General features: G+C 62.9%; 3 protein-coding genes across 5 annotated transcripts in view; 1 reads left to right on the forward strand and 2 right to left on the reverse strand.

Moving 5' to 3' along the window:
• Positions 1–27,774, reverse strand: part of TTLL13 (tubulin tyrosine ligase like 13) — a 144,862-nt gene that overhangs the window by 25,952 nt on the left and 91,136 nt on the right. The gene's annotated exons all lie outside the window — the stretch shown is intronic.
• On the forward strand, positions 1,556–5,510 carry IDH2 (isocitrate dehydrogenase (NADP(+)) 2). Its single transcript, XM_061446484.1, has 11 exons — positions 1,556–1,708; positions 2,719–2,810; positions 3,191–3,356; positions 3,635–3,795; positions 3,869–4,012; positions 4,093–4,229; positions 4,321–4,472; positions 4,552–4,664; positions 4,740–4,837; positions 4,945–5,037; positions 5,213–5,510. Exons 1-11 carry the CDS (start codon positions 1,618–1,620, stop codon positions 5,298–5,300), a joined length of 1,335 nt encoding a protein of 444 aa, XP_061302468.1. The 5' UTR covers positions 1,556–1,617; the 3' UTR covers positions 5,301–5,510.
• ZNF710 (zinc finger protein 710) lies at positions 6,988–27,061 on the reverse strand. 2 transcript variants are annotated; one of them, XM_061446464.1, is made up of 5 exons: positions 26,960–27,061; positions 9,703–11,107; positions 8,777–8,968; positions 8,216–8,390; positions 6,988–7,299 (listed from the first exon to the last, which is right to left on the reverse strand). In XM_061446464.1, the coding sequence occupies exons 2-5, from the start codon at positions 11,077–11,079 to the stop codon at positions 7,127–7,129; spliced, it is 1,917 nt and encodes a 638-aa protein (XP_061302448.1). In that variant the 5' UTR covers positions 11,080–11,107; positions 26,960–27,061; the 3' UTR covers positions 6,988–7,126. The 2 variants fall into 2 exon arrangements, with proteins under 2 accessions (XP_061302448.1, XP_061302447.1); XM_061446463.1 differs by lacking the exon at positions 26,960–27,061 and adding an exon at positions 14,819–15,076.

The following is a 27,774-nucleotide window of genomic DNA, read 5'->3' on the forward strand; positions in this document are numbered from 1 at the left end:
CCCATCCCCACTGCCGTCCACTTGCCTGGGCCACCGGCCCGTTGGTAGCCCAACTCCATCGTGGCATGTCCACAGAGCCGCTGTGCCACCTCGCCTCGTGCTGCACCCGCAGCGCTTGGCCAAGCCACTGGCACATGCAGAGGCTCTGCTGCAGGCAGCTGCCTGCCCTGTGCCCGAGGCTGCGGGGAGGGGGTGCTGGTGGGGGTCCCACAGTCCCTGTTGTCCCTGCACCACAGCCCTGGGGGAAGCAGACCACAGGCTGGTGGCTCCAAGCGGCATCCAGGAGGGATCCCGTCTTTGGGAGCAGCACCGTCTGTTCCCCGCGTGGTGCCCCCTCCCACGGGCAGCACGGGGCTGCCTGCAGTGGATGGACCGCCCCCCCCAGGCCCTCCCCTATTCTCCGCCCGGCCCCTGGTGGCCCCACGCTGCCGGACCCGCAGTCCCCCCGGACACGTCGCTCCCCCGCAGCCCCCCCTTGGCCCGGCCGCGCTGCGGGCAGGGGCTCTGCCGGGAGGCGGCTCTGGGCCGGTGCCCCATGGCCGCCGGTGTGACCCGGTCCTGCGAGCGCTGCGGTCACCGCGCTGCTGCGAGGCCGGGGGGGGCAGCCGGTGCTGGGGAGGGTCACCCCGCGGAGCCACGGGGAAGGCGGTGGGGACGCCCCATGGAGCACTGGCTGCCGGCCCCCCCGCGCTGGCAGCGCCGCAGGCGGCTGCTCTGGTTAATGTTAAAGCCAGGCAGAATGGGTGCTGCCGGCCCGGCCTCCCCCCCGGCCCCGCCGCTTGCGCAGGCAGGTCCAGCGGGACGGTTCCTCCTCCCGCAGAGGGATCTGCCCATGCCCTGTGGCTAAAAATAAGTCCTTGGCTTGGCCAGGGTAGAAGCTCTGGGGCTGAGCAGGCTCCAGGCCACCCCAGCACATCTCCTGGCACCCAGGCATGTTGTTGGGGTGCCCATGGGGTGCATTTCCCCCTTCATTCCCCGTGTAGGGGTCAGGTGAAGGTCCCCTTGGGGCAATGGCAGCAGCCATCCATCCCTCTGGGCCAGTCAGCCCTGAGTCACGAGCTGGCGTCGTGCAGTCACACTCACTTCTATGTAAGGAAAACCTGAGGTCGCTCCAAAACCCTGGGATCCAGCATCAAGCATGTTCCCTGGTTGTGCCCAGAACGGGGACAACCATCTCCTTTTGCTACCGCAAACCCTCCTGCTCCTCATACCCCACACAGCCATAGTGGTGGGGTGCGATGCCCACAAAGGGGGGGACATCTCACCCCTGGTGACAGCTGATCCGGGGCTCACCTTATGCTTTGGTACTGATGGCATCCAGCAAGCGGCATCATCCTCCCTCCCCATGCACACAATGGGGAGGGGGGGGCACGCTGGTGTTTTGCAGCTCCACATTGAGGGCATCACCCCCTGGGGGTGTTTTGATGGAGTGAGGGGGGGTGGGATGTGGGGTGAAACAAAGGCCCTGGGTTCTCCCCCCCATAGGACCCCGCGAGGGCCCCTTCGGGCCCTCGCGGGGTCCTATGGGGGGGAGAACCGGGCAGGGACCGCCCCGGGGCGGAGCAATCGCGTCCCCGCTTCTCCACTGCCGCCGTGTCCGCCCCGTCGCGCCCCGCCATGGCCGCCCGTTACCTCCGTGCTGCCCCGGTGCTGAGCCGCTTGGTCCGCTGCCCCCTCCCCGCCGCTTCCGTGGGGCAGCGCCGGCACTGTGAGTGTATGGGGCGGGGGGGGGGAGGACACCCTGAGTGTCCTTAGGGACGCGTCCGGTCCGAGTGGGGTTTGCAGCAGTTTCGACCCACGGAAGGGTTTGCACGGAGGGTCGGTTGGATTTGGGGGTGCGATTGGGTCCGTATCCCGCTTACAGCCAGTCCGGGGTGTGTGTGGGGGGGGTTTCTCCCGGTTCCGGGCGGGTTTTGGGTCCGTACCCTGCTCACAGTAGGTCCCAGGGGGCGGGGTTTTGCTCCCGGTCCCGGTTCTCCGAGGGGGTTTGCAGCCCAATTCGTACCCGGTTTGATCCTGGAGGGGTTTGTGCCACCGGGTTTGGTCCCCAGAGGGGTTTGTCCCCGGTCCTGGTCCCACGTGGAAGTTTTTCCACCCGACCTGCTGCGCGGTGTGGCCCCCGGAAGGGTTTGCTCCCCGTCCCCCGTTGAGCTTTGCAGCATCCAGGTCCCATCTCGGCTTCTGGTGCTGGTCCCATATGGGGTTTTGTAGCTCAGCTTGGCACCGGGGGGGTTTTACACCGCAGCTTCCACCCGGGTCCTGTTCCGAGGGGGTTTGCGCCCGGTCCCTGTGCTGTGCGGGGTGTCCCGGGGTCTGATCCGGTCCCGCTCCAGTGCTGGTCTCACGTGGGGCTTTGCTCCCAGCTCGGACCGTGTCCCGCCCCGCACCCGTGTCTGTGCGCTGCTGACCTGCACTGAGTGCGACCACAGTGGGGCTGGTGCAGGAGCAGCCCGGACCGCAGTGGGGTTTGCGCCCCGACATGTGCTCGAGTGGGGTGTGCACCCCACCCTGCACCCAACCCCACCGGATGGGTCTCTTGGGGCCCCTGGGACATCACACCGAGAGCACAGCTGTTGGGCTGAGGTGCAGGCTGTGGGGCTGAATTGTGGGGCTGGGGTGCGGGGCTGTGGGGCTGAGCTATGGGGCTGGGGTGCAGGGCTGTGGGGCTGAGCTGTGGGTCCGGGTGCGCACCCCTAATGTGCCACCGCTTGCTCCCAGATGCCGACAAGCGGATCAAGGTGGCCAACCCAGTGGTGGAGATGGACGGGGACGAGATGACGCGGATCATCTGGGCCTTCATCAAGGACAAGGTAATGGGTCCAGGACAGCTGCTGCTGCGCAGGGCCCCCGCTGCCCACCCCGCCTCTGCTCCCCTCCCCGTGTCCCGTGCCCGGCCTTTGTCTGCAGGGAGCAGGTGCTGGAGTCAGCCCCGTGTCCGCAGGGACCTGGGAGGTCCCGAGCAGGGGCTGGAGCTGGGGCCAGGGCTGGGGCTGACTGCCATGGTGCTGGGGCTGGGGTTGTGCCATGGTGCTGTGCCGTGCCACGGCGCTGTGCCGTGCCATGGCGCTGTGCCGTGCCATGGCGCTGTGCCGTGGTGCTGTACCATGCCATGGTGCTGTGCTGTGTCACGGTGCTGCTCCCCGCACACCCAGCACCGTGCCCAGGCTCTTACACTCTCTGCCCCCCCCAGCTCATCCTGCCCAACGTGGACGTCCAGCTGAAGTATTTTGACCTGGGGCTGCCGCACCGGGACAAGACAGATGATCAGGTCACCATCGACTCGGCGCTGGCCACCAAGAAGTACAGCGTGGCTGTCAAGTGTGCCACCATCACGCCGGATGAGGCCCGGGTGGAAGGTGGGCAGGGGTGAAGGGGCAGGGTCCCCGTGGTGGCACAGGTCTGTAGTGGGCTGGGGGCCCTGTGCTCAGTGCTGTGCCCTCCTCCCCGGGTGCTGTGTGGGGCTGGGGACAGACCGGCCCCGTGCCCATGTTGAGCCGTGCTGGCTGTGCCTCTCCTTGGCCGGCACCAGTCTGGCAGCAGCCCACGACATGGAGGAGCCGGCGGGGGGGGTTGTGGTGCTGGGGCTGTGGCTTGGGGGGGTCCCTCGGGGGGGCCTCACCTCAGTGCACCCCAGAGTTCAAGCTGAAGAAGATGTGGAAGAGCCCCAACGGCACCATCCGGAACATCCTGGGGGGGACGGTGTTCCGGGAGCCCATCGTCTGCAAGAACATCCCGCGCCTGGTGCCCGGCTGGACCAAGCCCATCACCATCGGCCGGCATGCCCACGGTGACCAGGTGAGCGCCGTGGCACGGGGGGGCCGGCAGCTCCTCACGGGCCCTGCCCCACGCTCTGCCCTGCCCTGTGCAGTACAAAGCCACCGACTTCGTGGTGGACAAGTCCGGGACGTTCAAGATGATCTTCACGCCGAAGGACGGCAGCGGGGCGAAGGAGTGGGAGGTGTTCAACTTCCCCGGCGGCGGCGTGGGCATGGGCATGTACAACACGGACGAGGTAACGGGGCAGCGGGGGGGCCCCGGGGGGGACCTGGCCAGGCTCAGGGTCCCACAGGTGTCCACGCGCTTCCCTTGCAGTCCATCTCGGGCTTCGCCCACAGCTGCTTCCAGTACGCCATCCAGAAGAAGTGGCCTCTCTACCTGAGCACCAAGAACACCATCCTCAAGGCCTACGACGGCCGCTTCAAAGACATCTTCCAGGAGATCTTCGACAAGTACGGGCTTGGTGGAGCTTGGGCTGCTCGGGTGGGGTACCGGCACGGGGTGGTCATGGCCAGGCCTGGCTGACCCCCCCCGGATCCCCAGGCACTACAAGACTGAGTTCGACAAGCTGAAGATCTGGTACGAGCACCGGCTCATTGATGACATGGTGGCCCAGGTCCTCAAGTCCTCCGGGGGCTTCGTCTGGGCATGCAAGAACTACGATGGGGACGTCCAGTCGGACATCCTGGCCCAAGGTGGGGCGCTGTGGGGCAGGTTGGGGTGGGCTGCACGCAGTCACCCTGCCAGGGCTGCTCTGACCCCCATCTCCGTCAGGCTTTGGGTCCCTGGGGCTCATGACCTCGGTGCTGGTGTGTCCGGATGGGAAGACCATCGAGGCCGAGGCGGCCCACGGCACCGTCACCCGGCACTACCGGGAGCACCAGAAGGTGGGTGCGCTGTGCCCGCGGGTGCTGCCCGCGCCACGCTGCCCGCGCCGGGTGCTGAGCGCTCTCTCTGCGCAGGGACGACCCACCAGCACGAACCCCATCGCCAGCATCTTCGCCTGGACGCGCGGCCTGGAGCACAGGGGGAAGCTGGACGGTAACCCTGAGCTGATCAAGTGAGCGCGGTGGGATGGGGCGGGACGGGGCTGTGGGTCCGTGGCGCAGGGGTGCCGGTGAGGTGCCGGCTGTGCCGGAGCCGTACGCGTGATGCCGCCATCGCCAGGTTCGCCCAGACACTGGAGAGGGTCTGCGTGGAGACAGTGGAGAGTGGGACGATGACAAAGGACCTCGCCGGTTGCATCCACGGCCTGGCCAAGTACGTGTGGGGCTGTGCAGGGTGGACATGGGTGCCCATCCCCGGGGACTTGGGTCTGGTGCAGCTCATGGCCGGGCAGGGGTCACATCGCACACCTTGAGCTGTGCTGCCAGCAGTGGGGACAGGAAGGGACCCCCAGCCATGGGTCCCTCCATGCCCTGTCTGTACCCCGCAGTGTGAAGCTGAACGAGCACTTTGTGAACACCACCGACTTCCTGGACACCATCAAGAACAACCTGGACAAGGCCCTGGGCAAGAAGTAGGGACCGGGGGCACCCGGCCCCGCTGCTGCGGCGTGGATGGAGCCGGCGCCTCCAGCCTGGCCCCGCAGCTCAGGGACAGCTCAACCCTTTTTGTAAGCAGTTTTCTTACAAGTGTCCATAAAGCTTTTCTAGCAGGGATGTGTAGGACCAGGGGGGCCCGCGCTGACTCGTGTACCCCCCCGTGCCAGCAGCCATTAAACACCTCACCCCACGGTGTGGTGGTGCCTGCCGCGGCACGGGCAGGGGTTGCGGTGGCTCCAGAACCCACAGGTATGAGATCTATTGCTAAACAGCTCCTCAAACCGAGATGAAAACCAGCCAGAACACAGCAGGGCCGTGCACCGGGGTCTGAATGCGGAGGGGGACATGTGTCCACTGGGGCCAGCTCTGCCATCAGGCCCCCGGCCTGGTGCTGTGGTGCTGCAGTCACCCGGCACCCTCTTGCAAGGGGGGGACACACGTGGCAGCTTTTTGGTAATGGGGCTGAGGTAGCGCTGGGGAGGGACACGGCCACACTGCGCAAGGGGGTCCAGGCTGGCCACCGCTGCAGCCACCTCCATCCTTCCCAAGGTGGGGGCAAGGCTGCGGGGCCCCTGCCCTGCCGGGAACACCGGGGCTGGGAGGTGGCACCCTCCAGAGCCAGCCTGGGCTGTATGGGGACGGGTGGAACATGCTGCATGTGGGGAGTGGTGGGACCTGGACCTGTGCAGCTGCTGGCAGCGGGTGCAGGGGATCAGCTTGAGGTCCCAGACCCGTCCCACTAGGACCCCACGGCAGGGAGTGTGGACAGCCCGGACAGTGCTCCCAGCCTGGCACTGCCCCAGCTCCTCCTTCCCCCCCCCAACACTGAGCAGAGGATGGACCCTCATCCCAAGGGCTGCCCCAGCACCGCCATCCCCTGAGCCCCAGCACAGCCCAGCGGCTCGGAGCCGGCACTGAGAGCAGCTGTGGCCCCTCGGCAGGGCCCTGGTGCTGCTCGGCTGCCCCCGGGCAGCGGGACCGGCTCCGGTGCCCAGCCTCCCGCAGAGAGCACACACGGAACACGGGTTTACAAAGCACATTGGTTGAAGGAAACTGAACGCGCTCCAGAGTTCAGTCCAACCCCGCGGCACGTCTGACAAAAATAAATTACTTTCCAAATCGCCTCATTGCTCCGGGGGAGCAGCGTCGCCTCGGCCGGCACAGCAGCACCGCGGCGGCTGCGCCCGCACCGCCTGCACCCAGGGGAATACACTGTGATGAGCGCGCCCCACAGCCTGCAGCGAGACCCACAGCCCCTCCTGCCCCATGGGAGCTGGGGGCTGCAGCCCCACACGGCCGTGGGGCAGCGCCAGGAGGTAGAATCAGTAACACGGCATTGTCCGGGATGCGCCTTGCCCTGCCTGCGGCTCAGCGTGTGCCGGGGCCGGAGCGAGGCCAGGGCAGGGATAGGGATGGGGCTGGTGCTGGCTCGGCCCAGTGCGGAAGGGCTGGTGTGGGGCAGGAGCAGGGCGAAGGGAGGGCAGAGCCAGGGACATTTGCCATTCCCGCTCCAGGCACTGTGGAGGGGGGGCAGGACCCCACCGATGGTGAGAGCTCCACCGCGGCTCCTGCAGCAGCAGCCCAGGGCTGAGCCCCCCTGCACCAGCTCATTGTGCCTATGGCAGCAGCCACTGCCTCTGCCACTTCCAGCTGCCACCAGCAAAGGCTTTGGACATCCCAGTTTAATCCCTCACCAATCCCAGCTGGAGCCCCTGTCTCCAGGGGCGGTGGTGCGGGCCTGGCCGGGTGCTTCACCTCCGCTTACCACACAACGTCCACGCAGCCCCCGGCAGCCTGCTCCTGCGCTACAACATGTTGTAGTACGCCATCTCCTTCATGGCCTGCTCCGTCAGGGCGTGCTCGTCCGGAGGGTTGCCCACCCCCCCATAGCCATAAGAGTTCTCCTCCTCGAAGTCGTCCATCTCCTGCTGCCCGTCCAGCTCGGCGTGGTCGGCCCCGGCCAGTTCCATCATGGGATCTAGGATTCAGCACAGGGACACCGATGAGGGACACGGGTTAGAGCCCAAAGCTCCCCAGGAGTCACAGCTCTGCTCAACCAGGGCACTGGTGGGGGGATCTCGGCTCAGAGGATCCCCAGGCATGCACCCAGCAGGGGTGGGGTGATGGCAGAGCATGCCGGAGCGGAGAGCTGGCATCGGTGTGCTCACTGTGCCACATGCACCCATCCCACCACAGGGACAGGGAGGCATCCTCCCAGTGCAGCCCCTGCCCTTGCACCCCCGCACTGGCTGAGTTGTCCGTGGTGAGGAGGAAGAAAAAGGGCAGGAACGGGGGATCCTGCCGGGTCCCCCCAGGGCACGCTCGAGGCAGGCATCAAGCTGCTGGGAAACCAAGGGTCTCCAGCTCTGCCCGCGTGACGCAGGGGTGGCTCCGCTGCATGGATACTGCCACAGGAGCTGTCCTGGCGCTCCTGAGGCCGCAGCATCTCCTGTCCCCGCTCGGTGTCCTTGGGCAGGTACCGAGGGGGCAGCCGGGGCAGGAGCAGCAGGATTTACCCTCCCACCCTGCAAAACCCCCGACCGAAACCACCAGGACAGCGTCACGAGAGGGCACTGTCCTGTCAGGAGATGCTGAAACCTCAGCAGCTCCTTGAGGAGCTATTTATTAACTTATTGTTCAATGAATTATTAATATTAATCTTACTCCCAATCCCATTCACTACCTTTCTACGGAGGACGGTGGTGGCTGGGGACACAGTGATGTCACCACGCGGTGCTGGCAGCACGAGGGCAGCCTTTGGGTGACGGACATGAGGCTGCCAAACTCTGCTCATCAGAGCTGCCGCAGCGCAACCCAACTCCCCAGCAAGCAGCCGAGAGCCGGGAGCAGCCGCAGCAGGGGGAACCACAGCACCGGCCACAGCCTGCACCCACCTTGGCTGTCCAGGCTGATGTCCATCACGCCGTGCTTGACCTTCATGTGCCGGCTGAGGTTGCCCTTCAGGTTGAACTTGCTGGAGCAGTAGGGGCACTTGAAGGGCTTGCTCCCCGCGTGCAGGTGCATGTGTCCCAGCAGGTTGTACATGCGGTTGAAGGACTTCCCACAGACCTGCGGGCAGCGCTGCCGTCACCGAGAGCTCCCCACGGCACCGGGACCCACCGCGACCTGACCCTGCGGCACCCACTGAGTGACGGGGCTGCTCCCTCCTCCCCGCTGCGGTGGCGGGGCTCTGCTGGTGCTGCTGGGAACTCCAGCACCCCTAGTGCTCATCAGAGGGGCAGCGGTTGTCCTCCTCCATCGCTGGTGCCCACCGCTCAGCTCGGAGCAGACGGATGAGCTGTTCGCCCGGGCGAACAGAGGGAGGCATCACAAAGCTGCTTTCCTGAGGCCGAGGACTCAGCCCAGCCTGGCCGGGTTTCTCCGCAGCACACAGCACCAGGTACGGCACTACCCCCCCGTCCCCGGGTCTGCTGAGCCTCCCGGGTCCCCCGTACCTTGCATTTGAATGGCTTCACTGGTGAGTGCACAATCATGTGGGTCTTGAGCGTCTGCTTCTGCACGAAGGTCTTGAAGCAGATGTGACACTGGTAGGGGCGGACGCTGGTGTGAATCAGCATGTGCCGCTTCATGTTGGCCTGGAGGGTGAACTCGCGCCCGCACACCTCACACTTGAACTCCTTCACGCCCTGCAAAGGGTGTGAGAGCCGTGGGCAGAGCCTGGCCCCGGGCAGGCAGCAGCAGCCACGGGGTCACTGCACAGACCCCACTGGAGCTGGGCACGGCGCAGAGCACGGACTGCGCTCCCCGAGGGCGGCCTCCTCACACTAAGCTGAGCTCTGGGGACTGCTGTGTCTGCCTGTGGCAGCAGGTGGGACTGGATGAGTGCTCAAGCCAACCCAGTCGGTCATCCTGTGATTCTGTGACTGTCGGTGGGCTGGAGCCCAGGAGCTGGGGGCGGATTTACCCTCATCACCTCATCCGCAGCTTCCCCAGACCATCTCCTGCTGCCCTCTCCTCCCCTTCTGCAGGCGCAGAGGGCACCACTGAGCTCAGGGCCACCCCTGTGCTGCCCCATGGCCAATTCCCTGGGGCAGGACCCTGCCTCCTGCCTCAGCCCCAGACAGGCTCACCCAGCCTGGAAATGTGTTTGCAGCCAGTATTGAGTCAGTGCTGCGGAGCAAGAGCAGGGAAGGAGATGGGGACTGCAGGTGCCAGAGCCCATCCTTACCCATAGTGAAGCCCATTCGCTGCTAATCAGTGGCCCCGAGAGAATGAACAAGGGTGCCTCTGCCACCCGCAGCACCCGTCTCCCAGGGCTCCGGGTGCATGGACACCTCCCTCACCCCGGCACCCACATCCAGAGGTGCACATCTTCTCCATGCATATCCCGGGCAGCACCCCCGGGTGCTCCATCCCCTACCTTGTGCGTGAGGGAGTGCTGCTTGAGGTGGTGGATCTGGCTGAACTCCATCCCGCACTCGGTGCAGACGAAGGGCCGGACGTTCTGGTGCTTCAGCATGTGGTTCTGCAGCTGGCTGCGGTAGTGGAAGGACTTGCTGCACTCCAGGCACTGGTAGAGCGTGGGGCCCTGGTGCGTGGAGAGGTGCCGCTTCAGCTGGGTGAGCGTGGAGAAGTCCAGCCCGCACTCCACGCAGACGTGGCAGCGCCCGCTCTCGTGCTTCACCTCGTGCGCCTTCAGCTCGCTGGGGTAGGCGAAGCCGCGGCCGCAGAAGCGGCAGCTGTAGGGCTTGATGTCGCTGTGCAGCAGCATGTGCCGCTTGAGGTGGCTGGTCTGGGTGAAGGCCTTGCTGCACACCCCGCACTTGTGGGGCCGCGTGCCCTGGTGGGTCAGGAGGTGGGTCTGCAGGTGGCTGGGCTGCTTGAACAGCTTGCTGCAGTGCGGGCAGGAGTGCGGCTTGATGCCGTTGTGGCCCAGGATGTGCGTCACCAGGTTGTACTTGGAGGTGTAGGACTTCTCGCACATGCGGCACTGCCAGCGCTTCTGCCGGTCGCCCGCCTCCACCAGGTAGGAGTCGTCGATCTGCACGTTGATGTCCAGCCGGTCCAGCTGCGCCTTCTTGTTGCGCTCGCTGGTGGCTCCGACCGGCTCCAGCTCGCCCGGCTCCTGCCACCCGCAGCCGGGCTCGCTCTTCACAGGCTCGGGGGACGCGGGGGCCTCGGCCTCGCCGGGGGACGTGGCACCCGCCTCCAGCGTGCACTCGGTCCTCAGGGCCCCCGCGGGGCCGTCCGCTCCACCAGCCCCACCGAGGCGGCGCTTGGAGCCCTGCAGCTCGAGGTGCCCGTGCCGGCGGAGGTGCCGCAGGCGCCGCGGCTTCCTGCCGAGGGCACCCAGGTCGATCATCTTCACGGCGCTGCTCTGCACCGCTCGCTCCGGGCCGGGGTCCTGCGGCGGGGCCCGACGCCCGCGATGCCGCTCACCCTCCTCCTCCTCCGATGCGGGCACCGGCTCCTCACGCGGGGCCTCGTCCTCTGCCTGCTCGCTCTTGACCTTGGGCACCAGCCTCACCGGGGGCCGCTTCCTCCGCCGCGCTTGCTTCTCCAGGGGTGACCCTGCCTCCAGGGCGTCCTCCTCCTGCCCATCCCCGGCCACCGGGCCCTCGCCCTCCGGCTCCACCGCATCCAGCAACTCCTCGCCCAGCGCCGGGAAGAAGCCAGCGGGGCTGACGGTGGCACCGAGCAGCTCGTTTTCCGACACCAAGCCCAGGACCGCAGCCTGTGCCAGGGACAGCACCACCACCGCGTCCGTCTGCGTCCCGCACTCTGTGAAGCGATCCATGTCTCGCCGCCTGCCTACGCTGTCATGGCTGGGAGGGACAGACATGGGGGTCAGTGGGGGACGCTGCTCCATTCTACCCGTCACCCCTCTCCTCACCACCGACCACAAACCCCAGACCGACACGGGTGTTGCCAGCATGGGTACCTGGCACCATGAACCCCAGCACGGCCCCGGAGGCCTCAGCTGCGCAGGGAGCGGGGAGCCAGGCTGTGGAGGGGCAGCTCGGCCCCATAGCCACTGCTGGCCAGGCTGCTGAACCCTGAGGCTGGGATCGGACTCCTCACATGCCCCAGAGCTCCCCAGCAGCACCCTGGGCCCAGGCATTCATGCAGTGCGCGGACAGCAAAAAGCCACATGTGCTGTTCTGCCCCATGGTCCTTGCAGGAGCAGGGAGCAACAGCCAAGGGCACAGGGAGCTCAAGGAACCAAAGCCCAAACTGGTCAGGAGAGGGCTGCGTGGTCAGTTCAAACCCTGTAACAGCCTCAGCCCTGCAGACACAGAAGAGCTGCTGGTGTCTCACTGCCTCCCACCAGCACCAGCCCACAGCCAGCCAGCAATCCAAGGAATTCCCACTATAAACTATCCGGGAATCTGGGATAGCAAAGCATGGCAGAGCTGCAGGGCAAAGGGGAGCAGGGCAGGCACTGATGCAGGCACCTCGGGCATGCTGTTCCACCATCCACAGCCGGTGGCTGCAGGTTCCCTGCTGATTCAGCCTGGGAATCTGGGAGCAGAGACCACCGGACAAAGCAGAGCAGAGTGAGCGGAGGAGCAGGAGGGTGTGAAGGCACAGGCAGGTCTGGCAGTGGGGACCGGGAAGAGCACAAACTCCCTTCGGTTGTGTTCTGTGAGGTTTAACCAACACTGCGAGAACGTGCTCGTGCTCGGCTCCCTCGTGCCCGTGGGCCTGACCCCCTGCAGTGGGTCCCGAGGGATGCAGAGCCCCATGGATGGGGTGGAGGCAAGCACTGGGAGGGCCGCCAGCAGATGGAAGCGGGGAGGCTGCTGCTTCCTCCCGCGGCCGGGAATGTTCCCCTAAATGTAATTATTTCTGCAGCTACAACAAAGAGGAGTCCTACGGGGGAGGTAAAGCGGGAATCAACCCTAAACCCGACTGCGCCGCCAGCCCGGAGCACCCGCATGGTGCGAGGCGGGGCCGGGCTGAGGAGAGCAGGACCCCTCAGCAGGTCACCACCGCGTCCCACAGCCAGGCTGGTTACGGGCTGCGGGACGAGGGGCTGCAGGCACAGCACCGCAGGCAGGGCGCAGGCAGCTGCCTGCTTCCGCCGGGCCCCGGTGAGCCTGGGCTGTGCATCCCCCCTCCAGCCCCCGTGCAGAGACAGGGAGAAACCGTGCGCCGAGAGGAGGAGGATGGGGGGGGAGGAAGAGGATGGGGAGGAAAAGGGGGAGGGGAAGTGCGGAGGCAGTGAAACAAAGCAAGAAGTGGAGGAGGGCGGTGGTGGGAGGAAGAGGAGGAAGTGGCTGAGGAGGTGGCTGCCAGCACCAGGATCCCTTTTCCCAGGAGGCCCCCGGCTGCCTGGGCTCACCAACGCTATCACCCGCAGCAGGGTGAAGGGCCCTTGTCTCCCTCCTCCTCCTCCTGGTGCCCCCCACAGCGCACCACTGCTCGAACATCCCAGCCAGGCTGCAGGGGATGGAGAGGTTCCTGCTTCCCTGCTCCAGCTTCCTATCTTGCACCGTGCCCATTCATCACCTCCGTGCACCCACCCCGCCCCACACCCTGAGCTGGGTCCCAAATGGAGGAGGTGATGGGTGCTGGGTGGCCGGAGCCGAGCTGCTTCCAGGGACCATGGTGTGAGCAGTGCTGCTGCCTTGGGATCTGCTGCTGGAGCTGAGGAAGCTGAACTCATGGAGCCTGCTCCAGGACTCCCAGCACAGGCAGGGCAGCAGGTCCCTCTCTCTGCCTGGGTGAGCAGAGCCCAGCTGGGAAGCTGGGAGAGCCTCCTCATTTGGCCTTGGGCTTCGTTCTCCTTCTTGGTTTGGGCAGTTTCTGGTTCCACGCACACAATGTCTCAGCCCAGATCTCTTGTCCCAACAACCACTTAGAACAATAAACATGCTGATCCCGGCTGGAACAGAGCGCTCCGATTGATCCTGCCATGGCAGGTGCTACCAAGTGCCATGCAAGGACAACCAAGGGCAGCACAGGATCCGGGCAGCACAGGATCCAGCCAGCACTGCAGCCAGCTGGCAGCAACCAGGATGGGACCCGACTGCTCTCCTCCATCTACAGCAGTGCCAAGGGGACTCCCCAGCACAGCTCCAGGTCTCTGCCCCGAGCACCATGAGGTGAATGTGGAAGCTGATGGAATCACATACATATGCTCCAAGAACAGCACTGGTATGCTTTAAGAATCATCGAACCAACCACATTAGAAAAGATCTTTAAGACCATAAAGTCCAACCATCACCCCAGCACTGCCAAGGCCACCAATAACTCCTGGCACTAACAGAACTGCATCTGAAGCAGAAGGAAGCAAGTGCCGGATTCCTGCTTAGGGCTGAGCCAAAGGTGTTGCACCATCCGCTGCACAGTTCCTGTGAGTGCGGGGCCCAAGGGCTTGAGGAGCCGCTGCACAGGCACCACAGGGGAAGTGGCACCAGGATGATGCTCCTGTTTCACTTCCCGCTCTCGCTTCCCTGTTCTGCCTCCCCAGGTCCTGTACAGCTGGCTGGAAACGCCGTTTCCCAACACACTGCAATGGAGGCTGGGTCACAGATTTCAGCCTCCCCTAGGAGTCACACCAGCACCGCAGGGCACTGGGGTCTCTGCTGTCCCTGCCGCAGGGATGGGTGGGAATCAGAGAATCAGACTGGTTGGAAGGGAACTCAAAGCCCCTCCAGCTCCAACCCCTGCCATGGGCAGGGACCCCTTCCACTGGAGCAGCTTGCTCCAAGCCCCTGTGTCCAACCTGGCCTTGAGCACTGCCAGGGATGGGGCAGCCACAGCTTCTCTGGGCACCCTGTGCCAGCGCCTCAGCACCCTCACAGGGAAGAGCTTCTGCCCAAGAGCTCATCTCAGTCTCCCCTCGGGCAGGTTAAAGCCATTCCCCTTGGCCTCTCATTCAGGATTCTGTCAGCCCATCTTGGCACAACAGTCCCAGCATTGCTGCAGTGCCAGAGCACCAGGCCGGGTCTCCAGGATGCTGTAACAAGTGTACTCCATCCTGTGTGGAAAAGCAGCCCCATGAGGGCTGCATTGCCTTGATAACGTCCCAATCAACACATCATCTCCTTCGCGACAACAAAAGGCACCAGTAACGACCAGCATCAGCAGCCCATTTGTCACCAATTCACAGTCCTTCCGGGGGCAAGAATCCAGTGCAAAAATAACCCTGCTGCTGCCACGGTTTCTCAAAATCCATTCCGCGAGCACCCCGGTCCCTGCCGACAGCGGTGCAGCTCCGGTGAGGTCCTGATGCCTTCGGCCCCCCCTCACCCCCCTTCCCCGCCCGCTCCCTGGGCAAAGTCTGTCTCTGTCTCGCTATGTGCAACGCTGAGATCCCATTTTGAGGAAGAGCTGCCACAAGAGCAACTCCTTCCCGTCCCTGGCTCCGGCACTGGGTCCTCCCAGCCTGACCCGGCAGGTTTTCACTCATCAAGCTCGCCCATCCCTGCCCACGGACCACCGCTGGACCTGGACCCGGACCCTCCTCTGGGCTCAAACCAAACCCTCAGCTCAGGCTTAGGGGCTCCTTTGCTGGTGGAGACACTCACTCGCCCGCACCTCTCCTGCGCGTGGAGCTCCACAGGCGCTCCTGGTCCATCCGCTCGGGAAGCGGCGTGCGCCGAGCTCCCGGTGCCCTTGTCCGTGTCTCCGATGCTCAGAGCCGGCGGGAACATCGCAGCGGGGCCGCGGCAGCGGCTCCCGTCCCTGCTCCTCGGGGGTTGTGAAATGGGTTCTCTCTCTCTCGCGTTCCTCCTCCCACCCGGGACGTTTCAGTCCTGCTGCAATCTCTCCTCCACTCCCCACTCTGCCCCGGCACACCCTGAGCATCCCGCCCTGCCCCGGCCCGGCCGCCGCCTTGGAGCCATCATCAGCTCCTCACCAGCCCCTCCCAACCTTCACAAGCTCATTTACATGGCTCTCACCTCCTCAGGGGGCTTTACTGCTACTTACCTCTCACCTCACCCAAACCCCTCTCACCTGGAGCCTCTCACACCAGACAGGTCCCTCCGGCCGCAGCCCTCTTGCCCCTCAGTGCGTTTCCTGCCCGCTTCCGTATTTTCCGGGGCTGCATCAGACCGAGCCACCCATCCCGGGACGCTTTTCCCTGCGCTGGTTTCACTCCCTCTGCACCCCCACCTCGCACCCACGCCGCCCCGAGCTGAGCCACAGCAGCCACCGGTGCTGGGAATGGGACTCACGGCAATAATCCTGACTGGAGCAGCCTAAACACAGCACATCTGGGACAGGAAAACCCTGGTGCATGCACAAGGGGTTTGCTGCAAAGACCAAGATCTGACAGGGGAGACCAGAGCAGGCCCCCCTGCTCTCGCAGGGCGCCATCCTGGCTGATATCCCCTCTAAGGCTGAGGCTTCAACTCCTGCAGACCCTTGTTTTCCTGCCCAGGGCTTGTTTTCCACCAGGCTCCATTTCCTTCGCTGCTCTCTACACCAGGTGAGCAGTGCCTCCACCACCCGTCCCCCAGCCCTCCCCGCAGGAAAGGACACCAAGGGCCCCCGAGGGTTTGTGCTCTACCTTCCTGAGGAGCAGTGACCCCTCAGCCGGGGCTGCAGGAGCCTCCTCGCTGCCGCTGTGCTCCGTGCTCCCTCTGAGGTACGTGCAGGCACGAGCGGGTGCCAGGGCCCCACTGGTACCGGCAGTGGCTTCTCTCAACCTCACCCCGCGCCCGTCCTCAGCATCATGGGCTGTAGGAGAAACCAACAGCACCGCGGGAGGACCTCAGGGATTTGTCCCCACAGAAAGAAAACCGGTGCTGTGACCAGAGCAGCACCATCGGGCTGTCCCATGGGGGCACATAGCACCCCCATACTCCTTGGCTTTGAACTAGTGCAGTGGTGAGTCCTGGGGCTACGGGACCCTCACTGCGGGACCCCTTTGCAGGACCCCCATTGTGGGACCACCCTGCCGCAAGCTGCCCGCAGCTCTCGGTGCAGGGCACAGACAAAGCCTGTGGAGCACCCAGGTCAAACCTGAGCATAAATGGGGCTGAAGACGATCGGCTGCAGTTGAGCCTGTTGGGTGGCCTTGTAGGGGTAGGAGGCATTAAAGCTTTCCAGCCATTTCTATCTGAAAATGGGCGATCAGCATATGTGTAATACTTGGGAGATAGCTCTGATTTTATGTTTCTTCCTTTCTTAAAAGCAGCTTTCATTTAAATTTAATAAAGGAAACATCAGTCTTTCATCTCCGTTTTCTTTGCTGTTTGCACATGAAGCTCCTCAAAGCACCCACCAAAATTTTAAACAGAAAAACAGGCTTTTCTTGAAAATCACAACTAAAATGGTCCCTAAAACTGACCCAGGCTGTTTGCCCTGCCCCAGCCCATGGCAGAGCCAGCACCACCGCAGTGACCTCCACCACGGGTGAGCCGGGCTGCAGCGAGGAGCCAGAGGTCTGAGAAATGGGAACTGATGCGTGGGGCCGGGGGCTGCTGCCCAACGAGCTCCGTGTTGTGAGAGAAATCCAAACTATTCTTAAATCCACCCAGTCCACGTCTCCACGTTAGAGACCACCTCCATTTCTGAAGGGAAACTCTTGTTAATGGCTCCTCTAGAACAAAGAGGAAACCTACTTGTGAGCTGATCAGAAAGCAGAACTGCTCCCTTCAGCTTTGGCTACGCTGACAAGGGAGGATGTGCATCATTCCATGTGTACCACGTGAATGAGCTGGGGGCTTTGACACAACCTAATTTGCTGCATGAGACAGAACCCCAGAGTGGTTTGGGTTGGAAGGGAACTCAAAGCTCCTGCAGCTCCAACCCCTGCCACTGGCAGGGACCCCTTCCACTGGAGCAGCATGCTCCAAGCCCCTGTGTCCAACCTGGCCTTGAGCACTGCCAGGGATGGGGCAGCCACAGCTTCTCTGGGCACCCTGTGCCAGCGCCTCAGCACCCACACAGGGAAGAGCTTCTGCCTAAGAGCTCAGCTCAGTCTCCACTGTTTGTTTCAATGATGCCAGGATTTGCCCTGTCCTGACACCTCATTTCCATGGGGAAACCCTTGCTCCACACATGGGAATTGGGCACCGCTTTGCTCAGTGTTCTGGTACGGGATGCTCGGCTGTCCTTGCCCACTGAGTACCAGCCCGGTGCTGGCACATGCAGCACCTGGGCTGGCACTGACTCAGGTGTCCACAGCTGAGCTCTGGCACTGCGGTCCCAGCACACGCAGCACCTCGGTGCCATCCTCCCTGTGAGCAGGTCGCTGCTCTGCCCCCTCGGCCTCACCACTGCCTTTCACTATCTTTGCCACGCAGCAGCTACATCTGGAAGGGGAACACCAGTACCAAGGCTGAGTGCAGGGAAGGGCTCCCGCTTCACCAGCCCTCCAGAAGATCCCTGTGCTCAACTGGGAGCGGGTGCACGTGTCATCACTTCCAAGGGCTGGGGAGGTTCCATCCCGGGGAGCCCCAGGTGAGCCGTCAGCCTGCGAGGAGCAGCCGGTGCTGCTCACGGCAGAGCTGCCCTCCCGAGCGCTCCCAGAGGCAGCACCCACCGACACGGGACATCCCGCTCCCCAGCCCGTGGGAATCGCTCTCCTCCTCCACCAAGTGCAGCCTCCATCCCTCCCTGCCCCCAGCAGCCTGCATCCCTCCGTCGCTCCCTCATTCTTCCCGTTTCCCTGGCAACGCCCATCTCGCGCTGGAGATCTGTCCCCTCTCTCCCTCTTATCTTCCTCCTTTCTCTTTCATCTATCTCCTAATCTCCCTCTCTATCCCAAACCCCCATCCTTGGCTTCCTTTCTTTCTCTCTCCCTTTTCATCTCCTCCAACATCTTCTCTATCTCGGGGTTACAATTATTTGAATCTCACTTTAAAAAGAAACCAATCCACTTCATGAAGTGCCCGCCCTGCTCCCCGCAGCCCACCCGCACGGACAGGACCCCTGCCCATGCCCAGGCACGTCACTGTGCTCCAGCACGGCCTCTCCAACCTTCCTCGGGCTAAAAGTGATGGGGCAAAGGGCACTGGCTGAACATTAGAGACCTGATTGCACTGGTTTGGCCGTGGAAGCATGAGCTGCCCGGGGAGGACAGGCTCTGCCGGGGCCTGGGGGGGGCTGGAAGGAGCAGGGGAAGCCTGGATCACTTCCCAGGGCTCCCGTGTCGTGGTGGGCAGCTCAGCAGGCACCCATCTGAGCGGGTTCGTTGCCACACGTGCGCTCCCTGCACCAGGAAACTGCTGTGCAGGGATGGACCGAGCCAAAGCAAACACCGGAGCCATGGGTGGAGAAACCTCCCAGAGAGGATGTCAATGTCCGAAGCAGCACTGGCGGGGAGGATCCTATCAGCCCCCAGGGGAGATCCCGGAGCTTTGCTCAGGGGCACAGCAACGCCTCTCCTTCAAGGCTCTGAGCCTGATCCATCAGCACTTCTGCCCAAGCAGCTCTCCAGAAGCAGGACATTGGAGCTGCTGGGAGAGCTGTCCTGGCGCTAAACTGCGTGTGGGGAGCAGCAGCTCTGGACAGCCTTCTCCTGCTGAGCTGTGCGGTGTGACCACACCAGAGGGAAGGGATGGGACCCACAGGGACCTGGAGAGGTGGGACCGTGTGAACCTCACGAGTTCAACCACACCAAGTGCAACAGCCTGCCCCTGGGTCAGGGCAATCCCCAGCATAGACACAGGCTGGGAAGAGAATGGACAGAGCAGCCTGAGGAGAAGGACTTGAGGGTGCTGGTTGATGAGAAGCTCCCCATGACCTGGTTTCAGTGTGACCACAGGGACAGGGAGACCTTAGGCAGAAGCTCTTCCCTGTGAGGGTGCTGAGGCGCTGGCACAGGGTGCCCAGAGAAGCTGTGGCTGCCCCATCCCTGGCAGTGTTCAAGGCCAGGTTGGACACAGGGGCTTGGAGCAAGCTGCTCCAGTGGAAGGGGTCCCTGCCCGTGGCAGGGGTTGGAGCTGGAGGAGCTTTGAGGGCCCTTCCAACACAAAGCAGTCTGTGATAACCGGTGTCCAAAGGTGAGCAGTGGCTGGGGTCAAGGGGCTGCTCCTGCCTGGACCCCACTCTTACAGCACGAGCACCCACAGACGTCCCCGTGCTTTGAGGGGGTGTTTATCTGCGGTTTGGGACCAGCAGTGTCCGTGGCGTGCTAAGGAGCAGGGACAATTCCCACCCCAGGCAGCCCTGTGCCGTCCCAGCTCACTTCAAAGGCTCCGCACTGAAACCTTGCTCTCCCTTGGAAAACAGTTTTCTGCTTTTAAGTGAAATAAACAGGGGAAGGAAGACTTTCAAGTTCCTCCTCGCTGCAGCAGCTCCGCAGCACAGAGTCCTTTCCTCTCCGAAAATAGAAGAGCTATTCAAAAACGATGCAAGGAGAAAAAAAGGAACTGAATAGAGGAAAAAGGAAAGAAAAAAATGGAGCCCCAAGGGGGTGGGGAAAAACAGAATGAAAAGACAGCAAAAGTAAAGAAAAGGGATGAAAAATAAAGGAGGGGGAAGAGAGAGACAGACAGAGAAGCTTTGAAAAGAAAGAATGCTCCCAGCCTGAATACAGTGTGCATGAAAAAAAGAGCGCTTGAAAAGAAACAGCCAGATGAAATGACCTCTCATTCAGCGCCCGTGCCAATCACCACCACAATGTAAATCCTTTCTTCTTTTCTGCATTCTCTCTCTTTCCAGCGGGGGCAGAGGGAAGAGGAAGAAAGGGGAGTTAGTTCTCAGCATAGGAGAATAAATCTGCTCTTTGCTAACTCCCTGAAAGACGCGGAGCTACTCCCAAAAGCACCTCTCCCAGGATCACACATGCGGCTCTGGGAAGGACCATCCCCACCATCGGGGCTCCCAGAGGAAAACCCACCACCCGGGGAAAGCCACGAGCAAAGAGCCAGAGAAAACCCCTCTGTGGGCACAAGGGTGGCTGCGGAAAGCAGGCGGTGCCAGAGATCTAGGTCAAACCCCAAAGCCTGCGTGGAAAGATGAGGGATGGTTGCGGTGGATGCACAACCCAGTTGTGGTCAAGGGTGGTCCAGGGCTGCCCCTTCACCCTGCACACCCCAAACCCCTCCGCACATGGAAGCGGGTTCAGACACTGCGGCCAGGAGAGGCCTGATGGGACCAACAAAGATGTCCCATGTGGGAGCCCAACAGAGCATCACCGCTGCCCTGGCACCGGTTAATCATAAACTGCCTCAAAGCAGAGCAATAAACGTGGCTGGAGGTCAGAGGAGCTGGCGCACGAGCACCCTCACAGCATAACCCGGCCGCCTGGTTGGGAAAGGGGAGAAACAACCAACGTGTCGTGAATGAGAGATGTGACACCCCAAAGGGACGTGAAGCAGCCCCTCAGGGTGCAAGGGCCAAGGGCAGACCCCCACTGCAGGATGCCAGTCTCACTTTGAAGAGCATCACTGCCCCTATCCTTGGGACCAGTTTTAGTGCAGGAGCTGCATCCCCAGTCAGCTCTGCTGGGCCCGGAACACGGTCACTGTGGCTGAAGGGTCACTTAATGCGTTCCCAAGTGAGCCAGCACCCACGGGACATCCATCGCCATGAGCACACCATCACCAACTGCGGTGTGCTCCTGGTATAGGGGAAAGATCCCCGATAGGGATGAGCCTTCTAGGGGCAGAGGAGCGCAGCGCTCCCAGCTCAGTGCCGCAAGGAATTGCCTCCAGGACACGGAGCATCCCCTGCAGAGCTCAGGGTGACACCAGGGAAACGCTGGGTCACAAACACACCGAGTGCAGCGTTCACCAGCCCGCGGGGAAAGGACGGAGAAGCAAAGCCTTTGGGCAGCCACCAGATCCGCTCCCACCGCGCCAGGCACCAGGCTGGGCCCTCTGGGAACGTCCCAGTTCCTCCGGTGAACGCTATGGGAGGCCTCACACCATCGCCCTGGGAGCAACCCCGAGCGCCGAGCTGCAAACACCGCCCTGGTTTCCGATCCACGAGCTTCAGGGTTTCAGGTCCTGTCCCACGCAGCTGGGAGGTGCCGCTGGGGCACACACAGTGCGGGAGAGGGGAACGGCCACGCAGCTCCAGGGAGTTCCATCGGCTGCAGCGAGGCGGCTCCGGCCCCTGCCTGCACACGTTAGGGTTCATAGGAATGGGGCTGACGCCCCACATCACCTTCACCTCCTCAGAGCTCCAAACAGGCTTCCGAGCACCAATGCACCGGCCTCATCCACAGCCCCTGCTCATGCACCAGAATGGTCCCAAACGCCCAGCACGGAGCAGGGGGAACAGAAAGAGCCTGGTTCAAAACACTGAACTTGTCATGAAAGGAACAAAACCTCCTCCAGCGCCGAGCTGAGCCTGACCGAGGTGAAGGGTGCCACACGGTGACAGGCAACGCTCCAGCCAGTGAAGTCAGTAACTGGTATGGAAAACCCCTCTGGATCCGGGGGCACGGCGCCTGCCTGCACCCGATGTCCCTCATACTGCTGGTGACTGCCCTGGGCACCCTGTGCCAGCACCTCAGCACCCTCACAGGGAAGAGCTTCTGCCTGAGAGCTCAGCTCAGTCTCCCCTCTGGCAGGTTAAAGCCATTCCCCTCGGCCTGCCCAGGACCCTGCAGCTCCCAGACACAAGGACCCTGGCACTGTGGAGGGTGGGAATGTTCGTCCCTTTTACTCTTCTCTATCACCATTTTAACACGGATCTCCAGGGCTGGGCTGGCCACAGGTGTTTGCCTTTGCTGTGACAGCCCCAGGGCCTGCTTTGACCCCCCTCAGCCCCTGCGTTCATCACAACCTACGTAAGTGCCGTACTTTGTGCTCTCTCCTCTCACAGCGAGAAGTCCTATAAATACAGCAAATACTCAGCTGTTGAAATAATTTGCTTATGTGTGTCCCCTGTTGAGAACCATCAAATGAAGCCGAACCACTCAAACCCCCATAAATCACTTACTCTGCAGACAAGATCTGCAGTTTCCCTGACGGGCTTCACCAGCACGTGCTGAAGGAGGAAGAACCTCGGCAAAGACCCCTGAAGCCATCGATGGAGAAAGCAGAAAGAGACGTGAGCAAGGACAGGAGCCTCCCGCAAGCAGCCATGGAGGAGACACAGCAACAGCTCCAGAGCGATGCAAGGGGCGCACCGGGGGGGCAGATTGAGCAGTGCCTGCACAGAGCAGGGAGGTGTTTGCTTCCCTGTGAGGCGCTGGCACAGGGTGCCCAGAGAAGCTGTGGCTGCCCCATCCCTGGCAGTGCTCAAGGCCAGGTTGGACACAGGGGCTTGGAGCAAGCTGCTCCAGTGGAAGGGGTCCCTGCCCGTGGCAGGGGTTGGAGCTGGAGGAGCTTTAAGGTCCCTTCCAACCCAAACCAGGCTGGGGTTCTGTGATTCTGATATTTAAGTTCCCACTTCACAATGCCCCCGTTTCGGAGGGCTGAGGGGGCAGTACGAGAGAGCAGAAAGTCCTCTGTGAGGGAAGACTCTCACAATCGCCATGGATTCCCACCCTGGTTAGGAACAGGAGCCCACTCCCTGGAATACCCATCCTTGCAGCTCATTAACTCCTCCCAAAGGCACCTCCGCGCTGGATGATCCCAGTCCCCCCAGCCACACTCTGCATTGCCCAGTCCCAGACAAGCAGGGCCGGGCTGCCTGTGCTGCACCATGGCCAAATCCACGTCCAGGCTGTGCCGGGCGTTAAACTGGAGCCGCAGTGGGTGCCGGTAGCGGAGCCATGGTGCTGCAGCGTGGTGGGGCAGCAGCGTGGCAAGGGCAGGCGGCCGAGCTGCGGCAGCCCCAGCACGGGGCAGTGGGGACAGGCTGAGAGTGGAGGGAGGGAACGGACCCGGGAGCACCCAGTGCGTGCGGGATGTGACACAAAAGCTGGGAAGGGGCAGGGGAGAAGCGACCCGGTGTGATGGGACGAGCTGAGGAACAGGGGAAGTGGAAGAAGAGGAGTTTTGATTTTAACCGAGTTCTCTCATTTCATCACAGGGCCATTTAAATGTTGCACCGAGGTTGTTTTTCTCACTCACAGAGTCCCAGAGCCCTACAGATCCCTGTTATTAGATGTTCCCCACCAGAACGTGCCTGCTCACACCCATCACAGCTCACACAGCGCATCAGAGGGATGCTCACTACCGTGATCCCCAACCGCTGCCACCCCAGGCTGGTCTCAGACCCTTCCCCATTGCTCATGCTGTGACCAGCCACCCCCTGCCTGAAAACCTGGCGCATTCCCCATGGCATCATCCCTCTTGCTGTACTTAGAGAGCAGCATCCCGTCCATCAGCACCTCCAGGCTGCATCCCAGAACTCCTCAGCAACACTCAGACCTGATTTATGACTGATTCAGGGCATTTATAGCCTTGGAAGGTGCGGAACAGTTACAGGTTTCCCTCCTTCACAGGTCACTGCTCAGCTGCCCGCAGGAATCCCACCATTGCTGCTCTCCACTGCCCTTCGCTCCCTGAGCATCACCTCTGGGGTAAACCTGGACTTCACGGACTCCCCTCACATCCCTCCCCACCAGCACTGTGGGTGCTGAGCAGCACAGGGCGCTCTGCCCTGCACCTCCTGGTGCCTCGCCCTCCTCATCCTCCCTCACACCAGCACATAGCAGATCCTGCATGCTCAGGGACTCCATGGTCCGTGCCACCGGATCCCACAGCCTGAGGCTCCCCTGTGCCCAGGAGCGGGTCTGACCATCTGCCAGCCCCAGTTCCCCATTCCTTGCTCTCAGACCAGCACAGCCCCAGTGCCGCTTTCACCTCCCCAGCTTGGGGAGGGACTTTGCCAGCTGCAAGCTAAGACCAACATATTGGGGCTTTAAACTATCTGCAGGACTGCGATGCTGCTCCAGGCTCCCAGCAGTCCCCAGGCTGCAGGACACCCCTCACTCCAGGTCAGCATCCTGCACGGCCTCCGGTGCTCCAGTGCCCTCTAATCCCTTTTCATCCCAGGAATGAGCCTCAAGAAGTTTCACCTGAACTTTCCACAAGTTTTTCCTTACCCTGCACAAAGGAGCAACCTGAACACTGCCCATCTCCCCCATCCTCTGCTGTGGAATGAGACATGCCTGGAGAAGGAAGGAAGGAAGGAAGGGTGGGAGATGAGGCTTTTCTTCCCACTTGAGAAGGTTCACAGTGATCCAGGATCTAAACGAACAAGAAGCCTCAACCCTCACAGTCACCTTTCCTTTCCCAAACCTGGGATACTTTGTGGAGAACACAGTTCAGGTGCTCAGAGGAGTGGGACCATGGTGACAGGATGAGGGCTCCGCAGAGGCTTCGTGCTTGCCAAAGCACATGATGCCTGCACGTTGTTTTCATTAGAAATACGTTCCTGTCCCTCTCGTGCTGGGCAGAGCTGAGGGCAAAGACCAGGGAAATTTAAAACTCTGTTTCTCCCCCTTAATTTAAAGTTTGGGGGAAAAAAAACCTGTGTTACATGTTGGGAACCCAGGGAGGGATCCCGCTCCTCCATCCAAACCAGGGCAGGAAGAGCTGAGCGAAGAGCCCCTAAGTTTCTCAGACACAGAAACGGCTCCAGCAGGAGCATCTTTCCCGGCTGAATTCCTGCCCCATGCCTGGGGGCAGGAGTGTGTTTTTTAGGGAAAGACTAAGGATGAGCCAGGTCCCTCAGCCAGCACAAACACCACCGCGACATGCGAGGAAGGAGGAGAGCTGCGCACGGGGCTGGGGAGGAAAAAGTGGGACAGGGACAAAAGGAAAAGCCTCATCACCAGATCCCAGTCCTCTGCCCCCAGGGTCAAGCTCAGGGACCTCCATGGGGACCACAACATCCTGAGGGCTCCTGGCACATCCCAGCACCACCCTTCACCCGCCACACTGCGCCAAGCGTGCCCTGGGATGGTATCTGGGATGCCTCATGTGCTGCCCCTCGTGCTGGTGTGCCCGCACCCGGGCAGGGGTCCTGCTGGCAGGGACAGGAGCTGCGCTCATGGGTCAAGGGGACCCAAAACTCTCGGAGGGAATATGACACTTCCAGCTGCACGGCAGAGCAGGATGGTGGCCGCGCTCCTCCCTCTTCACACTGCGTTTCCTGAACTAGTTTATGAGCAAAAAACCTTCGGATTGAGGTCCAACGAAACCAACTGAAAACACGGTACTGGAGGTCAAACCCAACCCTGCCAATGCCACAGAACAGATGCAGGGAAGATGCCCCATATCCCTCTGCTGCAGGTACCCACATCTGATCCCCCCAGTCAGCTCCCAGGTTCAGGCTGGGGACGTGTCCCGGTGGGCAGCAGAGCTCAGGTTATCGTGGTCTCAGTTATCAGTTCAGAGGGATGGGATGGGATGGGATTGCTGTTCGAGAGGGCATCCATGGAAGCCCTTTGCAGCAGAACAGCACGGCCCAGCCAGACTGGGCTCTGCTGGTGTTGGCTCTCACCAAGGGGGATGCACAGGGGTCTGGTCCCAGCCCTGCAGCCCACGCCTGGAGCGGAGAACCCCAGGCCCTCCAAGGGGATGCTGAGAGGAGAGCCCCCAGGAAAGCCAAGGGTGAGGGGCTGTCTCCAAGCTCAGACCCATTTGTTAAACTCCTGCAGCCAGCCCAGGCTACCTGCACCAACCCTGCTGAGACCAGCACCACCGGAACACGCAGCACCACCGGGCTGGTTCTGAGCAGCTGGAGGAGACCCCGCCGAGCCAGGTTTGGGATCACAGTGTGGGATCCTGTGAGGTCACCCACTGCTGGACCCAGACTGGGACCTGGCAGGAGGTCAGGCTCTGGGATGCGCCTTCCCCTCCCATCACAGCCCTGCCTGCCCACTCAGCGTGCAAGGAAACTACTAATGATTGACTTCTTAATTAATTATAACTAATTTAACCACCGCATCCTGTTGATTACAGGAGCTGCACAAACAAGAGTTTCCCGAGCAGGGCCGCAGCAGACAAAGCAGCCCCCGGCCCAGCAGCGGGGCTGTGCCCCCTTCCGCGAGATCCCCCCTGGGGCCATCGTGGGGCTCCGGCCCCGGGAGCTCTCAGGGTGCCTCTGTAACGGACCTGCCCGGTGGGGACAGGGCAGTGGGGACCCCCAGAGCCACCCCCAACCCATTTCCTTCCAGCCCCTGACCCGCTGCTCTGTGTGTGGGGGTCACACTGGGACGGCCGGTCCCCTCTGCCTCGAAACTGCCCCCGGACTTGGGGTGAGGTCCAGGGGGGCTCCCCTGCTCTGTCCCAGCCCTGAAGGGGGAGAAGGAGGGGCCAAGGATATTGGGGGCACCCCGGGGTGCTGCAGGCGCCCCTATGACATCCCCCTAGCACACCCCACACCCCCGCTTGATACCCACGTGGCCTCCCGCCGCCGCGCCCGGTACCCCGGGAAACGGGAGGGGTTGGTTCGGGGGGGGGGGGGGGGGCTCCCCCGTCTCCCGGTACCGGCCCCGCGGCCGGGCCCCCCGCCCCCCCCCCCCCCTCCGCCGCCCTCCCGCAACTTCCCCGGCCCCGCGGCCGCGGAAAAACTTTTGTGAGCGGCGACCGGGAAACTTGGCGGGGAGCGGGGGGGCGGGCACGTGCGGGGCGGGCACCGCCACCGGGACCCCCCCGGGGTGCGCGTCTGTGCGCGCTTCCCGCTCCCGTCCCTCCGCCGCCATCGCGCCCGGCTCCGGTCGCGGGAGAAGGTGGAAGGGAACGGGAAGGCGGCGGCTCCCCGTGGCCGCGGACCGGCGCGGGGGAAAGAAGGGGGGGGTTGGGGGTGTCCGGTTGCTCCCCCCTCCCCGATTGGAGCTGGGGGGTCCCGCGGCCGGGACTCACCGTGCGCTCCGCGGGGCGGCGGCGGCGGGTGCGGGCCCGGCGCTGGGTGCGCAGGAAGGAAGCGGGAGGGACCGCGGCTGACGTGAGGGATGCGGAGCAGCGGCTCCTCCTCGCCCGGCCCCGCCGGCCGCCCTTTATCTCCCCGCCGTGCCCCCGCGCCCCTCCCGGTTCCCCGAGCACCGTGACCTCCCTCCCGCACCCCGCACCCCCTCGCCGGGTCCGCCCTCGGTACCGGGTGCGGGGAACAAAGCTGCGGGGCGCGGCTCGGCTGTCGGTAATGGGGATGGGGCTGTCTGATGGGCCCCCCCCAAACCATCCCCTTCGTGGTCCCACCAGAGACTCCTGGTCCCTTGGTTTTGAAGGGGATCTCCCCATTAAAGGATGCTTGGGGAGTCACTCTGCATCCAGGGGCGACCTGGTGGGCATCAACAGTGATAGGAATATGGGAATCATAACGTGTGCCTCAGAAACCCTGGGGGGGGGGGGGTGGTGGTGTCACAACAACTGGAAACGGCCTCCCCCAAAAAAGGGATGAGTGGGATTTGGGATGTTGGGGTGCTGGGGGGGTGCTGGGCACCCCCAGATGCTGGATAGGGCTGTGGTGGGTGGGAGAAGGCAGCAGGTCTGAGGCTGTACTGAGGCTCGCAGATCCTCTGTCTGAGGGTCTGCGAGCAGCACCTCTGTCTGAGGGTCTGCGAGCAGCACCCTGCGAGGAGGAGGAGGGTCTGGGCCTTGGGATGAAGGTGCACGCAGAGACCACTAGATTCGGCTGGAGCGGAGAGAGGATGCAGATTCTCATCTCCATGGAAGCAGGA

This window comes from Pezoporus flaviventris, unplaced genomic scaffold (genome assembly GCF_033815535.1).
Source record: "Pezoporus flaviventris isolate CSIRO_AGI_PZ_B2104156 unplaced genomic scaffold, CSIRO_AGI_Pfla_v1 ptg000006l, whole genome shotgun sequence".
NCBI classification, from domain to species: domain Eukaryota; kingdom Metazoa; phylum Chordata; class Aves; order Psittaciformes; family Psittacidae; genus Pezoporus; species Pezoporus flaviventris.